The 14,971-nt window shown below is 37.4% G+C and overlaps 1 protein-coding gene across 1 annotated transcript in view; it reads left to right on the top strand.

The window, feature by feature from the left end:
* megf10 (multiple EGF-like-domains 10) overlaps positions 1-14,971 on the top strand; it is a 46,991-nt gene that overhangs the window by 28,415 nt on the left and 3,605 nt on the right. Inside the window, exons 9-20 of the mRNA XM_046861922.1 lie at positions 2,405-2,617; positions 3,780-3,954; positions 4,061-4,181; positions 4,751-4,914; positions 5,952-6,054; positions 8,053-8,199; positions 8,619-8,753; positions 8,963-9,091; positions 9,640-9,768; positions 12,460-12,588; positions 13,567-13,695; positions 14,541-14,768. Of these exons, the coding sequence (XP_046717878.1) occupies positions 2,405-2,617; positions 3,780-3,954; positions 4,061-4,181; positions 4,751-4,914; positions 5,952-6,054; positions 8,053-8,199; positions 8,619-8,753; positions 8,963-9,091; positions 9,640-9,768; positions 12,460-12,588; positions 13,567-13,695; positions 14,541-14,768 (1,802 nt within the window). The remainder of the gene's footprint in view (positions 1-2,404; positions 2,618-3,779; positions 3,955-4,060; positions 4,182-4,750; positions 4,915-5,951; positions 6,055-8,052; positions 8,200-8,618; positions 8,754-8,962; positions 9,092-9,639; positions 9,769-12,459; positions 12,589-13,566; positions 13,696-14,540; positions 14,769-14,971) is intronic.

Here is a 14,971-nt window from a genome sequence, read left to right as displayed (position 1 = left end):
ACATCTTCTCTGTGCTGTGAGTTTTAGCCATGGTTTTATTATTCTTTTAACCAGTGACATATGACAATGGCACAGAGGATGTGTGGAAAAATTCCGTATAATCCAAGGATTTTTCAGACAATTAATTATTTGAATGATCTGATATTTTGTATTATCCTTGAACAAATGCAAAAGCAGTGCATCCAGAGTCTTTGTGAGGTGAATTGCAATAGTTTTTTAGAAGTTTTTTTCTTTTAAAATCAAATGCAAAGCTGCTAAATGCTACAATGCTGTATAGAAATCTATAGATGTGTTTGGATATACAAGTTTTAATCCATAACATGTGAGGAGGATGGGTTTCCTCTTGAGTCTGGTTCCTCTCAAGGTTTCTTCCTTATGCCATCTCAGGAAGTTTTTCCTTGCCACAGTTGCTCATAAGGAACAAACTTACTTACAAAGAACATATTTACTTTTAATCACCACATTATCTGTGTAAAGCTGCTTTGAGACAATGTTCATTGTTAAAAGCGCTATACAAATAAAAATTAATTGAATTGAATGGAATATTAGGCGATGATCCTGACTATAAGCAGCATTATAAGCAAAAAAAGGGGGTTTGGTTTGGTGTAGGAATGATGCCTGAGTTGGGGAGCATTGCCCTGTGCATGTAATTACCAGCATCACAGCGTAGGAACCATATACTTAAGCAAGCCATAGTTCACAGGAATAGCACTACAAGTGCATTTTTATGAGTTAATAAGTGCTTTGGCTAAAACAGATGCCATGAGAAAGTGCTGAAATCAAGCAGGCCCCATCCCACCACACCCATTGGCTGAAAAATAGTAATTGTTTGTGTGAAGCGACAAAAAAAGGGGGTAAAAAATAGAAGTTGCTTTGAACTGCACCTGTATGTTCTTAAAACACTAATATCCAAAGCGTGGTGTTAAAACCAACTTCCTCTGGTTTGACGTTATTCTGTAGGAGGCACCTGACATTGTGATTTATGCAATATTGTGCATGGAACTCAAATCAGTGGGAATCATTGCACGGTTGGACAGCTTCCATGTGTTCCCACACAAGTCCATCCTTTCTGTAGGGTGCCAGCATTTGGGAACAGCTTAGCCAGAGCCCATCTGCACAGCTAATGGAGAAGATAGCCATGTCCAAATGACATGGCTTGAATTTTTTTCCAGCTTGACACACTCATTTATCAAAACCCCTTTATCAGGGCTAGTGTATGCTTCTCCCTATGCATCTAATTATTTATTACTTGTATGGAATGTTCATCCGGAGGAGGGAGTTATCAACAAGTGGGTTCTGATGAGCTCCAGTTCTTTTACAGGCGCCTGTTAGGAGACAGAATTGTTTTGTTTTTAAATGGTATAAGATTGTACCAATTCAGAGTCTATATCTCATGTTGTTGTGACTGGATGTACAGATTGACATTGTATTGTGAAAAAGGATTGTTCTAAAAAGTTCCTGCTCAGGAATAATAATTAAAAAAGACGTTGACGCAATGGCACAATTACTTAATTGATTCTTATAAAGACAACTTTGATTGAAACAGACAACTGGTGAGGACTCTCTTTCTATGTCATATAACTTTAATATCTGGTAAAAGCTTTTAAAGAAATTTGGAAAGCAAACACAAACCAAGCAAATACTGTGTTTATAATATTGCAGATAAAACAGTTGAATTAATACTTACAATATTGTAACAGGATATTTTAAGTGTTTTTTTGTTACTTCATTAATGCAAGTAAGAGAAAGTCAAATATAGTATATTAAGTTATGTATAGTGGAAATGATCACATTTGCATCTCCCTGTATATATTCATTTAGTCATTATGATACCAGCTTTTATCTAAATAAAGTTACAGTTTGGGACCGGACACCTAACATGCTCAGGGAAACAGGAGTAGCATCTTCCAATCAAGACTTTAAACACTGAGTCAACACTTCCTATTTCTGGATGTGATGTTAATATGTATTATGTATATACTATATGCCAGCCTTTGCTTTTATAGCTTCCTTCATCTTTTGAAGGATTCTCATGAACAGAATCAGAACATGTTTTGAATCCTCTTAGTTTCAATAAACAGATCACATTTTTCACATTAATCAGATACATCTAATATAACATAGCCTTGTTCAATTCAAGCCACCAGAGTAAGATTGCATCCTGATGACAATTTCATCAGGTTTCAGATCGCTGTCTTCTTGTAGGACACACTTACAATTTTATTTTAAAACCCCAGAAAAAAATCTTATACAATGAAATCTAGAATGATTGGCAATGGTCTTCCTTCACAAGGACATGCAGGAACAGCAGCAGCAAATGCCCAACATTAACACACAATCAATCAGCGCTCAGTGATCATGTGATTAATAACTGAAGGTGTGTGCCTTGTTCGTGTCTTGGCAGGTGCCAGGATGAATGTCCGATTGGCAAGTATGGTGTGAATTGCCGCCAAACATGCCGCTGTCAAAATGGAGCCAAGTGTTACCACATTAGCGGCGCTTGTCTGTGCGAGCCGGGATACACAGGCGAGATTTGTGAAACCCGCATCTGCCCAAAAGGGATCTACGGCATCAAATGCGACAAAAAGTGCCCGTGCCATTCTCCAAACACCCAAAGGTAAAGGTCTTGAAATGATGTGGTAGGTGTCTAGCTGAGTATTTTTGCATAGTGTTTGTATATATGTCAGTAAAGAGAAAGCTGGCAGCACTTGAAGACACGTGGGAGTCAGTTTTGCGTTTTAATGACAACAAGCAGGAGAAAGTCTGTTTATGTGTTTAGAGACACACACAGTTTCCCATTGTGTTTATGGCCTTTGGATGAGACAGGCTAGCACAGCTGAGTGGCTTCATGTGTCGTGTGTGTGTGGACAGCTGCTTCACTTTCACTCAATACCACGGCTGTTTCAGGTGCCACCAGCTGCCCCGACCAACAGGTACAGGACATGGCCATTAACCACAATTACAACTTATGATGCCAGTGAGGCAAATGTCTATTGAATCCTCATTCCCTATTTGTTTTGAATGGTTTTCCCCACATTTTAACTTTTTTTAGGACATACTTTGTGACATCCTCCACTTTTAAGCACAATAACAGAAATTTTAAGCTCCCCCTGAAATATAGACTTGAACCCACCTGAATACACACTAACAAAACTACATTTGTAGGATTAGTGGAAGATCTATACAGTAGATCAAACTTGTTGTATTTATTATTTATGCTTATGGTATAAATCTGTGCCAAAGGTTCCTTGTGAAATTGTTTTACAGTTAAAAGGTTCACTGTGTACAAAAAATGTGAACTCCTGCTGTAGATGACTGAGGCAGCTGGTAGACATCTCTCTTCAGAGAAATTCCATGATTACTGTCCTCACATTACACACTGCTATTGTGTCCTTATGTAAGAAACTTAACCCGTTCTTGGCACCCCTGGCTGTGGCATGGAGGGTTTTTTTTTGTAAAGCATTTTTTTTGCAGAAAATCTTTATTATTATTGATGCTATTGAAGATTTTGAATGCAAGTCTTATATAGTATATTATGTCTCGATTCACCTTTTGGGAATTCAGGTTAAAAAAACAGAAGAGAAACATAGAAACACTGGAAATTTCAATTAAGCGTTCAAGATTTGTAGAGAAGAAATAAAAATGACCAGTGTATTTTTGGGTTCTGGCCAATCTAATGGGATGTATATCATATTTTATTGTCACCTTTGCTTGTGTGTACTTTATATAAAAGGTTAAGATGAAAAGGTTGATGAAAAGCATATTGTTACTTTCTCCAGCTGCCACCCCGTATCAGGTGAGTGCTCGTGCCAGCCTGGTTGGTCAGGTATCTACTGTAACGAGACGTGTCCCCCAGGCTTCTATGGCGAGGAGTGTCAGCAGGTGTGCCAGTGCCAGAATGGTGCAGACTGCCAAAGTGTGACAGGAGAGTGTATCTGCGCTCCAGGCTTCCAGGTGAACACGCATTTACTTCTGCAGTGTTTCTTTACCCTGTTCAATATTTGTGTTATCGAATTCCTGATACATGATGGTTTCTCGTTTTTGTTAACTTCGTTATCAGGGTGCAGATTGCTCTGTACGCTGTCCACCAGGGATGTACGGAGTAAACTGCTCCTCTGTTTGCACCTGTAAGAACGGAGCCACATGTTCACCAGTAGATGGATCCTGCACATGCAAAGCAGGTACTTCAACCTGATTTGAGAAAGATTCTGTGAAGGACTGTGTTGATGCAGTATTAGACATAGTTTTACAGGCTTCCCAAGTTGCACAACAGAAGCAGATACTATTGTCAGGAGGGTCTTTTGTATCTTGACAATGCCAGAGCAGTCTAGGTCCTGGAAAGACCTAGCCAGATTGACCATACATTCTGTGTAAAGGAATGTCCTTAATCTAACCTAGTGGACGTCTGTGATTTCATGTTTGTGAAAGAGGTCAGATTGCTCATATTCCTTGTCTTTCGTACTACAATTTGAGGCTAGCAGTTAGATGTCTGTGTTGATTTGACAAAGCTAAGAGAAAGCACTGCTTGTGCCATCCTCTCCAGTTGGTAGTTTTATATATAGGATTCTATATATTATTCTGTATTAAACTAGTGGACAGATGTGCAATAGTAAGATTCTCCTTTCTCTAAATTTACTATTGGTAAATTATAGATCTTTTAATATATAAATATATGTAGTTGCTTTTGATGTGCATACATCTAAATTTGCTGGTGTAGAGAACTATCCTAAAGCTCTTCTCTTTAACCCAGGCTGGTATGGAGTTCACTGCTCTATAAATTGCCCCAGTGGCACATGGGGACTCGGTTGTAACCTCACCTGCATGTGTGGAAATGGTGGCGCTTGTAATGCTCTAGACGGTCAGTGTACCTGCACTCCGGGCTGGAGGGGCGAACGATGCGACGCACACTGCCAGGTGAGTTTTCTAAGAAAGTCTGATCACAATGACTTTGCTTGTTGATTGATTTTTTTCATATCATTAAAATCTGTTCTTTGGGTACATTCAAATGGCAACTGGCAAAATACATTTTAGGCATGTTATAAATGAGCTGAGGTTTATATAATGGTGTATAAGGGTATGAACAGCATGTTGCAGAGCTTGGAAAGGTTTATATTCAAGACATTTTTGGAATCTCAGAGCAAACTTAATTTAGAAGTCCTCGAAGTACATTAGGATTTGATTTGAATTCAATTGGATGAATTGTGTACTTTAAAAATCCCGGCATTACAAAGTTAAACCAGGTGTAGTTGTACAACATGTTTAAAGAAGAAGTGGATTTCACAGATTTTAGTGGATTAATCCTGGTGTACATTTTGGTACTTGCTGAAAGAGCACAGTGCTTCTCTATATCATATTTATCAAATTGAGCACATTAGCTTTAAAGAAACTACAACCCCATGATTGCAAATCCCATAAACACAATATAATTTAGAAAACACATCAAATGTTTGAACTGAGGAAATGTTCCATTTTAAAGAAAAAAACAAGGTCATTTTGAATTTGATGGCTGCAACAGGTTTTAAAAAAGTTGAGACAGTGCCTTTGTTCTGCAGCATTCACATCTTCTGTATACATCTGAGAACTGAGGAGACCAGTTGCTAAAGTTTTGTGAGAGGAATTTTGTCCCATATGTGTAATACAGGATTCTAGCTGCTTAACAGTTCTGGGTGTCCTTTGTTGTATTTTTCGTTTCATGATGCACCAAAGTTCAGCACCCGGACTCTTCTACTACAAAGTCATGCTATTGTAATAGATGCAGTATCCAGTTAGCATGGACTTGCTCCAATATTCAAGGCCTTTCATTAAAAAGATCTTTTCTGGATGGAAGCAGTTTTTATTTACATATTACAGTGTCCGTGTCCAATGTTTTTGGTTGTATAACACGTATTTTTTTTCACCCAGCAAAATCCAAACCGTTTCAGTAGTAAGCAGTATTGTTTACATTTTTTTAGGATGGGACATATGGCATGGATTGTCAAGAGCGCTGTGACTGCAGTCATGCTGATGGCTGTCACCCTACAACCGGACACTGCCGCTGTCTTGCAGGCTGGACAGGTGAGTTGTGTTTCTCTGTCTCTGCACATAATACGTCCTGGTATGCTCGGGTAATGACATGAACTTAATACGCCTTTTTCATAGTGTTTATAATAAGCTGATTTTAATTTGGTCAATTATTTTAGGTCATTGGGAAATGATCTTAAACCTTTCTCATCTTTCTTCCGCATCTTTCCTTCTCCTCTTGTAAGTCAGACCTTATTGGTTTTGCATTTTGTTAACCAAGTGTGCTCCATTACGCTTGTTGATGGCCACTTTCCTGTGTCTCTCAGCTCTTAGTGTTAGTTTTCATGGTTTCTACCTTCAGTTCTTACGTAGATGGCATTAATTGTTCTGTTACTGCATCACTAGCTGATTTTATAATGTATATCTTACTGAAACCTTGCTTACTTTTGCTGTAATAATCTTTAATCATCATATAAAAACTTTACTATTGTTTTTCCTCATGTATTTTTTTTTCATCTTATTTTCTCTCAACCCATTTAGTCTCATCACATCATATCCTGTTCTATTCCTGCTATCACTCCTTTGTTCTGTTCTCAGCTCTTTTGTTTTTTCTTTCTTCTCCTTTCTCCTCTACTGTTCTTGCACCACCTCTCTCACTTCTTCCTCTAACATTCGAGTAGCATACTGATGATATTGTGTGTTGCCCTGACCGTTTAAATACATGGGCATTTCTTCAGTGCTACTTCTCGAAAGTTTGTCGCCTGCTTTTTCCCCATTACCTAGCAACACTCTCTGGTCCTCAAAGACGCCTTTGTCCTGAGTCTTGGCCCAGCGCTCCTTTACAATGCTGCTTATCAACAGGAGGGGTGGCCTGGAACACACACACAAATAGAGCAGCAGATATATGATCATTTATTTTCTTTTTCATATCTTAACTTGTTACATTTTTCAGATTAGATGAAATTTATACTTTTGTGGGCAGCACTAAAGTAGACTTGAGGGAAATACAGCATCAATTAGTTTATATATATATATATATATATATATATATATATATATATATATATATATATATATATATATATGTTTTATATATCTTTGTAGTTTATGTGCAAAAGAAAGAGAAGAAAAGTCAGAATCCTGACCCATGGTGCCACAGTATGTGTCATGTTCTCCAGTGGTTTCTCTGTGCTCAGTTTATGCCAACCGTTTATGCTTTCAACATGCCGTTGGAAGGTTACATTGTGTTGGGAAGCTTTTCTTAAAAGTGGCATTGAGGTGTTTAAGTGAGAAATAAAACACAGAAGAGCATGCTGTTCTAGGGGATCTATCAACTGCGGTGTAATATGGTTACTTTAATAACAAATACTTTTTTTTTTTTAATTAATGAAATACAGAATTATTTGTATCCATTTCATTTGATGCCATGAAATGTCTGCAACACTAGCTAGTTCCTGTTATCACTAACATTATAGCAACTCTAAACAGTCATGAACTCATGAACTCATGAAATAAAAACGCAGCAAGAAATGACCAAAATCTCTGTCCTGCAGATTTTCCATGTCAGAAAAATACATAGGAACTGATTTATGAGCCTTGACACAATCTATGAGCACTGACCTTATAGAGTTCTTCCAAAAAAGAAATAGATAGATAGATAGATAGATAGATAGATAGATAGATAGATAGATAGATAGATAGATAGATAGATAGATAGATAGATAGATAGGTAGATAAGAACAATGCAATTGGTCCTATGCTAGTTTCTTTAAACTGATGCACAGGGTACAGAATTGTGTGTATTTGCTTATAGTTAAACTATAGATAGTATGTACACTGTATGATGTGTATATTTGTAAGATTGTCTTGAGTTGGTCCTCTTTGAATCCAGCATGTATATTTTGTAGTTTAGTATTTAGCATGTGAAATAAATACCATATTTATTCACATACCATATGTGTTTTGGGCTTATAGTTAATAGCAATAATAATAACAAATGTGTACTTGCGGTTTGTGTGTCTAATATGGGGTGTGTGTTTCTCTTCTTCTCAGGGATCCACTGTGACAGTGTGTGTGCTGAGGGCCGTTGGGGGCCGAACTGCTCTCTGCCTTGTAACTGTAAGAATGGAGCGTCTTGCTCACCTGACGAAGGGACGTGTGAATGTGCTCCTGGCTTCAGAGGCAACACCTGCCAACGCAGTGAGTATTCTGTGTGTTTAATTGTGGATATAACAATTCTGTATGTATATACTGCCTTTAATTGTTTAGTTGGGCTCAGCTATAGATGTAATGTGTAAGAATCTGACAAAACAAGTTACATTTTGTGATATATATATATATATATATATATATATATATATATATATATATATATATATATATATATACAAACAAAATTATTTAAACATGGCATGGAGATTTGTATGCTTGTACACTAAAAAATACAAATGTGGTTCCTCAAACTGTTAATTTGTTAAAGCACACAGTTGTATAGGACGTCTTTGGACACATTAGGATTTTCCCTTCACTTGAACCTGTTCCGGCATGACCATGCCCCTGTGCATAAAAGCCAGTGACATTTTGCCCTGCGTCCTGAAGTTATCTCAATATTCCTACAGTCTGTTCTCCTGGTTTCTTTGGTCACCGCTGCAGTCAGACATGTCCTCAGTGCGTGCACAGTAACGGCCCGTGTCATCATGTGACCGGCCAGTGCGACTGTTTCCCTGGCTTTAAAGGAGCTCTTTGCAATGAAGGTAAGAAGCATATCGTCAAAGCACGTTTTTTTGCTGTTCATATTAGTATATTTTCATAGTTGTAAAAAGGATCGGACTGCTTTTATTACCACAAAGATTGTATAACTATTGGTTTCATTAATAAAGAAATAGAATATATAACTCACAAATGAATGGTAAATAGAGCCGGTGTAACCAGAGCTGTTGTTTGTCACTTTGTCTCTGCGCAGTGTGTCCCAGTGGCAAGTTTGGAAAGAATTGCGCCTGGACATGCACCTGCACCAACAACGGCACGTGTAACCCCATCGATGGCTCATGCCAGTGTTACCCAGGCTGGATCGGGAGTGATTGCTCACAGCGTGAGTACTGCTCAGGAATTTATTCTTCCTTATGGGTCTGAGAAAAAGTGAAACACTCCTTTGCTATAATAGGGACAGAGAATAGAACTCCATAAGTTCTCCAAGAGCAAGCATACCAAAACATGTCTGCCAATCTCTAACTCTAAAACAAAACCCCTACTTTCCTTGTCTCTTAAAGCAGTTTGTTCTCAGATCCGAAACCAAATCATGTTTTTAGTGGTGCTTATGCAGGTTACTTGATTTATATCATATTGACACATAAAACAGAAAAAAAACATAAATGTATATTACATAAGTGGTATGAACTTGAACTTGACACAAAGAGATGCTTTAATTTGACCTGAAAATGTTCTACCCTTTATGCTTTAAAAGAAAAAGGAAGTCTATGTTGCCCCCTGTTGGTTATACACTGAAAATACATAAACGGTGTTGCATTTATAAAACAGCATTTCATTTTTTTTCTTGGTGTTCATTAAGGCTTACTGATTATTTAATTGGTGCATACACGATCAGTGATAAAAGTTTATATGGTGTGTTTCGTGTTGCAGCTTGTCCTCCTGGTTACTGGGGTCCAAACTGCATCCACACATGTAACTGCCATAATGGAGCATATTGTAGCGCATACGATGGAGAATGCAAGTGTACAGCAGGATGGACCGGCCTTTACTGTACACAGCGTGAGTTTCTCTCTGTTCTTCTCTTGCATTCTTTTTCTTTCTCTCTCTCTTTCTCTGAATATCAGGCACCATCATTTCATCATGCATGAATGTGCAGTGTAGCAAATCAGACTATAATAACCGCCTAATACTCAAATCCAGCTATGCTGAAAACAGTCTATTCAATGTATAACACACAACAACACCCGGCTCATGCATAACTCTTAGAACTAAATCATCATTATGCATTCCTAAATAACTTTCCCTTTAATCACAGCTACACTTCTTAGCAACATTTTGTGGAAACCTCACACATTTTCTAAAATCTCTGGCTTATTTTTTATCCTAAACAATGTCATAGAAGCCTCACAATCAGGCAAGTGATGAAAAGAAAAGTTCAGAGCATCTCTGTGGAAAAAAAACCTGACAGTTTAGTTGATAATCACAAATATTTACATGTGATAGTTTTCCTCAGGATATCCCAAGTTATTTGATTCTGAACTTGGGTTAGTTTCGGTGTGGAGTTTCACATGTTCTCCCAGTGTTTCTCTGCATTTCCTCTGGGTTCTCCGGTTTCCTCCTACCCAGAAGAATATGCAGATATGTAGTATCTGCATACTATATGCAGTATTAGCTGTGTTGCAAAGCCCCTAGTTTGTAATAAGTATACAAATGTGTGTGCTCTTGACCCCATGTGATGGACTGGTTTCCTCATTTGTTTACCTTAAGTTAGATTCAAGCTAATCAGGGACACAATGATCCAGCACTTAACTATCAGTATTTAGGTTTGTACTGACTTTATCATTCGATTCACTGATGCATGTTTTGCAGAAAAAATCTTGTGTTGATAAAACTGCTTGTATGTCTTAAATGCTGCCACAATCACCACAATCACGTTTGCAACGTGTTAACACAACTCCCATTTACTGGACAAATGAGATTGATTCAACTGGTAGAAGCATATTGCTTTATATTTTTTAATTTTATACATCCTCTTCAAAAAGGATGATTAAATCTGGCATCTGGAAATCCTGAAAACCCAGTAACCTGTAATCCTACTGCATAAAACTTACACTTTAAGGCTATTTTTATGCTCCAGCATTGAGTAGAATTATGAAAATGAAGGACCGATATTTGAGAATGACTCAGTTTTCTAATTGTTGCTGCAACAGCAATAAAAGTTTGATGTCTTGATGTTTCAAATATCATCTGGGCCTTAGCCATCCTTCACATGCTCTTTCTCTCTCTGCATGAGGCAGCTTCAACCAAATCAGAAATAAAAAGAGCCTTGAGCATTTCCATTCCGCTTGTGCATCACAGTGTAAATGTGTGTGACAGTCATTTTAGATCTGCAACTGGAGTCTTGTCCTAAGCAAAGTGCACAAGAGGGTATTAACAGGGAGAATTGGTTTATTACAATATGTCTGTCTGGATGAGAGAAATTTCACATATACTTACAGTACTCACTCAACTAACACGGCTCTATGTTTCTCAAAATAACACCACTACTACAATGGAGACTGTTGTGCTTTTAAAATGCCATATCCAGCGCTATAGAATAATGTGATGTAATGCCCTAAATCAGGGGTCCCCAAATCACAGCCCGCAAGCCAAATACGGCCTTCCCCTCTCATTTGGAACGGCCTTCTGAACAATGCCAGAGGCGTATTTTAAAAATGAAAGTTTTTTATATATGTTTTACTAATATCATATCTGTGTTTGATAATAAAAATGAGCTATCGAACTAAAATTTCCCTTAGTTATAAATAGAGATTGAGACACCGATAGTTGATTGCTGGAACTATCAACTATCAGCAAAAATCCACAACTATAGTTTTTCCTGCTTCCGGTAGAGTCCTTACGAGAGCGGCCTCTAGAGGTGAATTACTGAAGCCACGCGCTGTTTATTTTTACACCTGAGACTGCGTGCCGCATGGAGAGCGATATATTATATTTATTATTTATAACTTTTTCATTATATAATTATATTTATTGATGAATATATTCATATTTATTTTTTAGTAAGCAAATATTCATGATTCAGTCCTTTTTTTGTAGCATCTATTTTACAAACTATTGGTTGATTAATCAGTTATCGGCAAGTACGATCCAACCTAGCTATCAGTATCGGTAAAATCCACCACTAGCAGACCTCTAGTTATTAACCTGGTCTAATTATATGTTAGATTCACCCACCAACCATATGCATAATGCAAAGAACATTTTTAATTTCCATAGCAATGAATATGAAAAAATTTGATTATGATAGTAACAATGCTCTTGTGATAGCCTATATATCTCTTGGGTGTCTGTACGGTGCATAACAATAATCAACTTATCTAACATTTGGCTGCATAATAAATACATTTAAAATCATAATAAAATTTCTAAATAATGTAGTCACTTTGGCCCATGTAATTTTATGTTACAGATCGACCCGGCCCTATTAAAGAAATAAAAAATTATGTGGCCCTCAAGGAAAAAAGTTTGGGGACCCCTGGCCTAAATCATACACAACTTACTACATAGACATTTATTTATCTTTGTATTTAGCATTTGCAAATATTTAGCATTTATATATAGTTATAGTTATATATGTTAGTCATTGAAAGTAGTCATGTATACTATGCAATGTCAGCAGTTAGTTTCTTACTGTATTCGGTTTCAGTCTCCAAGTTCATTATGATTGAAGTGGATGTGTACGCATTGCAGGCTGTCCGTTAGGTTTCTATGGTAAAGACTGTTCCCAGAGCTGTCAGTGTCAGAATGGTGCAGACTGTGACCACATCTCTGGGCAGTGCACCTGCCGCAGAGGCTTCATGGGACGACACTGTGAACAAAGTGAGTGAGCAGGGCCTGGATTTACATGCTGGGTGAATAGAGCCAATCACATTTGGTCTAGAATTGGGGTGTCCAAACTATAAGTGTCAGGAAGGGATTTTATCAAATAGGGTTCTTAGTTGGAACACGGGGTGGTACTATTATGTTCAATCAAATCGAAAAATTATACCACTCCAATTTTCCTTTGCCTTTTTTTTCTTGTACACAATTAAACAATGATCTTACTCTTGTATTTTATGCCAACAATTTTAAGCTTCCGCATAAAAAAACAGGTGCATATCTTATGTGCAATTAACCTGTAGTAAACTTTTGACTGAGAAAAATCTGTTGATCAGAAATCTCAAAGAGAGCCATTTAATTCATTTAAGTCATACAATGTAATTTAATATTTAGCATTAAATAATGTTATCCTATAACCTTAATTTAGGCAGACACAAGTACATGTCCTACATAGACTGTCATTCTTTTTTAACACACATTTGAGCAAAAGAGTTAAAAAAATAAAAGATCTTTATTAAGAAAATGAGTCCTGTGAATCTATGAAACAATATTGTGCTTGTTTTTGGATTCATTTACAAATACCTTTAACTTAAGGAGTAATTTAAATGTGTACACATAATTGTTTCTTGACACTGACTGTCATTTCTAATGCAAATCCCACATATGATACAGATGTGGTGTATAGAACCTGAAGTAAACTAGAGTGTTTTTTTTAGCTAGTTATGTAAATTATAAGAACGTTTATTAATAAAAATTAAGTGGAACAATTTTGGGTTTTTTTATATACATTTTTACAGATAGCCTCAGGCCTGTATTTCAATATTTATTTCTCCATCTGGCCCTCTGTTAGAATCGTTTGGACGCCCCTGGTTTTAATGATTCCATTTTCTTTTTTACACCTGAAAACCACATATGTATAACACTGTGATGTGAGGTAATGATGATGAAGTTACCTACTGCATGTGTTTGTGCTGTCAGGATGTCCTCCTGGTACATATGGTTTCGGCTGCCGGCAGGTCTGCGAATGCCTAAATAATTCCACTTGTGATCACATGACCGGGACGTGCTACTGCAATCCAGGCTGGAAGGGATCACGGTGTGACCAAGGTAGGACAGGTTTTTTTTTTATACGCTGGTAAAATGCATTGAGGCTGTTCATGTACTGTTCATGTACAAATGGGAAGGAGAGTCCAGTGATGTGTCAGTTCTGTTTAATGCAAGATGTTTGCGTTTGATTAGAGATGCTATAACTATCTGTTATGTGTTCATGCAAATGTGCAGACTTATTGTGATCTCTCTTGGGATAAATAAATAGAGAAAATTCATAATCAGCAATAGCAGCAAAACACTGACAATGGATCTAGGAATTTAAAATAGAAATATATATATAAGTATAATGCATATTCGATAATGTTTTGCAAGTATGCACTAAAACAGTAGGATCTGCATAGACAAACACATTACAGACTGACACAAAACAGGTGACTACAGTTGGGCAACAAACCAATGACAGGACAGTTGCAGAGAAAGAACGTCTCTAGGTTACGTATGTTACCCTAGTTTCCAGAGGAAACGAGACGCTGCGTCGTAACGCTTTGGGAACGCCCAGCCAGCTCGAAGTTCCCGAATGGGGAACGTCTCTAGGTTACGTATGTAACCCTATATAAAAAACCAAAACAAGCATGAGCAAAATATGTTTGTTAAATGGCGACACAGTAGGGGAATTCATGAGACTAAATTACAAAACAAAAAGCACCAATCAAAACATGTATAAGGACAGAGTTTAATGTAAAGGTGAATTCATTGACTGAGTGCCTTGAAAATGTTCTAAATTCATAGATAAATTGTGATACCCCGGGTGCAAAAGTGTTTAAACATCTGTATCTCTTATGTCCTGTGTACTATTCAACACAAACCAAAATGTTTACTCTAAATCTGTCTCTTGCTTTTAGTTGGTGTAATCATCGTAGGCAACCCTAACAGTCTGACCAGTGCAGCAGTTCCGGTTGATTCCTATCAGTTTGGTGCCATTGCTGGAATCATTGTCCTGGTCCTAATGGTGCTCTGTCTGCTGCTCCTCTTCATCATTTACCGAAAAAAGCAGAAGGGAAAAGAGCCTGCGATGCCTTCTGTCACGTACACCCCTGCTATGCAGGTTAACAGAGACTACATCGTTGCAGGTCAGTGCTCATGTTCAATATCACAGCAGGTTTTGGCGTCTTGTGAATTAAGTCTTAATTCATTAGCTGGATTTCTGGATAAATAAAAGCAGCAAGGTGCTGGCCCAGTACCAGACAAGAAGACTGGGAAAATGGACTGGTTTATAAAGCGGTAGCTAACGAAATGTAATAATCTACTTTGGTGATGCTAGCGCATTAATACA

Source organism: Silurus meridionalis, chromosome 11 (genome assembly GCF_014805685.1).
Source record: "Silurus meridionalis isolate SWU-2019-XX chromosome 11, ASM1480568v1, whole genome shotgun sequence".
Classification (NCBI taxonomy): Eukaryota; Metazoa; Chordata; class Actinopteri; order Siluriformes; family Siluridae; genus Silurus; species Silurus meridionalis.
Note: the sequence above shows the minus strand (reverse complement) of the source record. Positions and strands in the feature narration are given on the sequence as shown.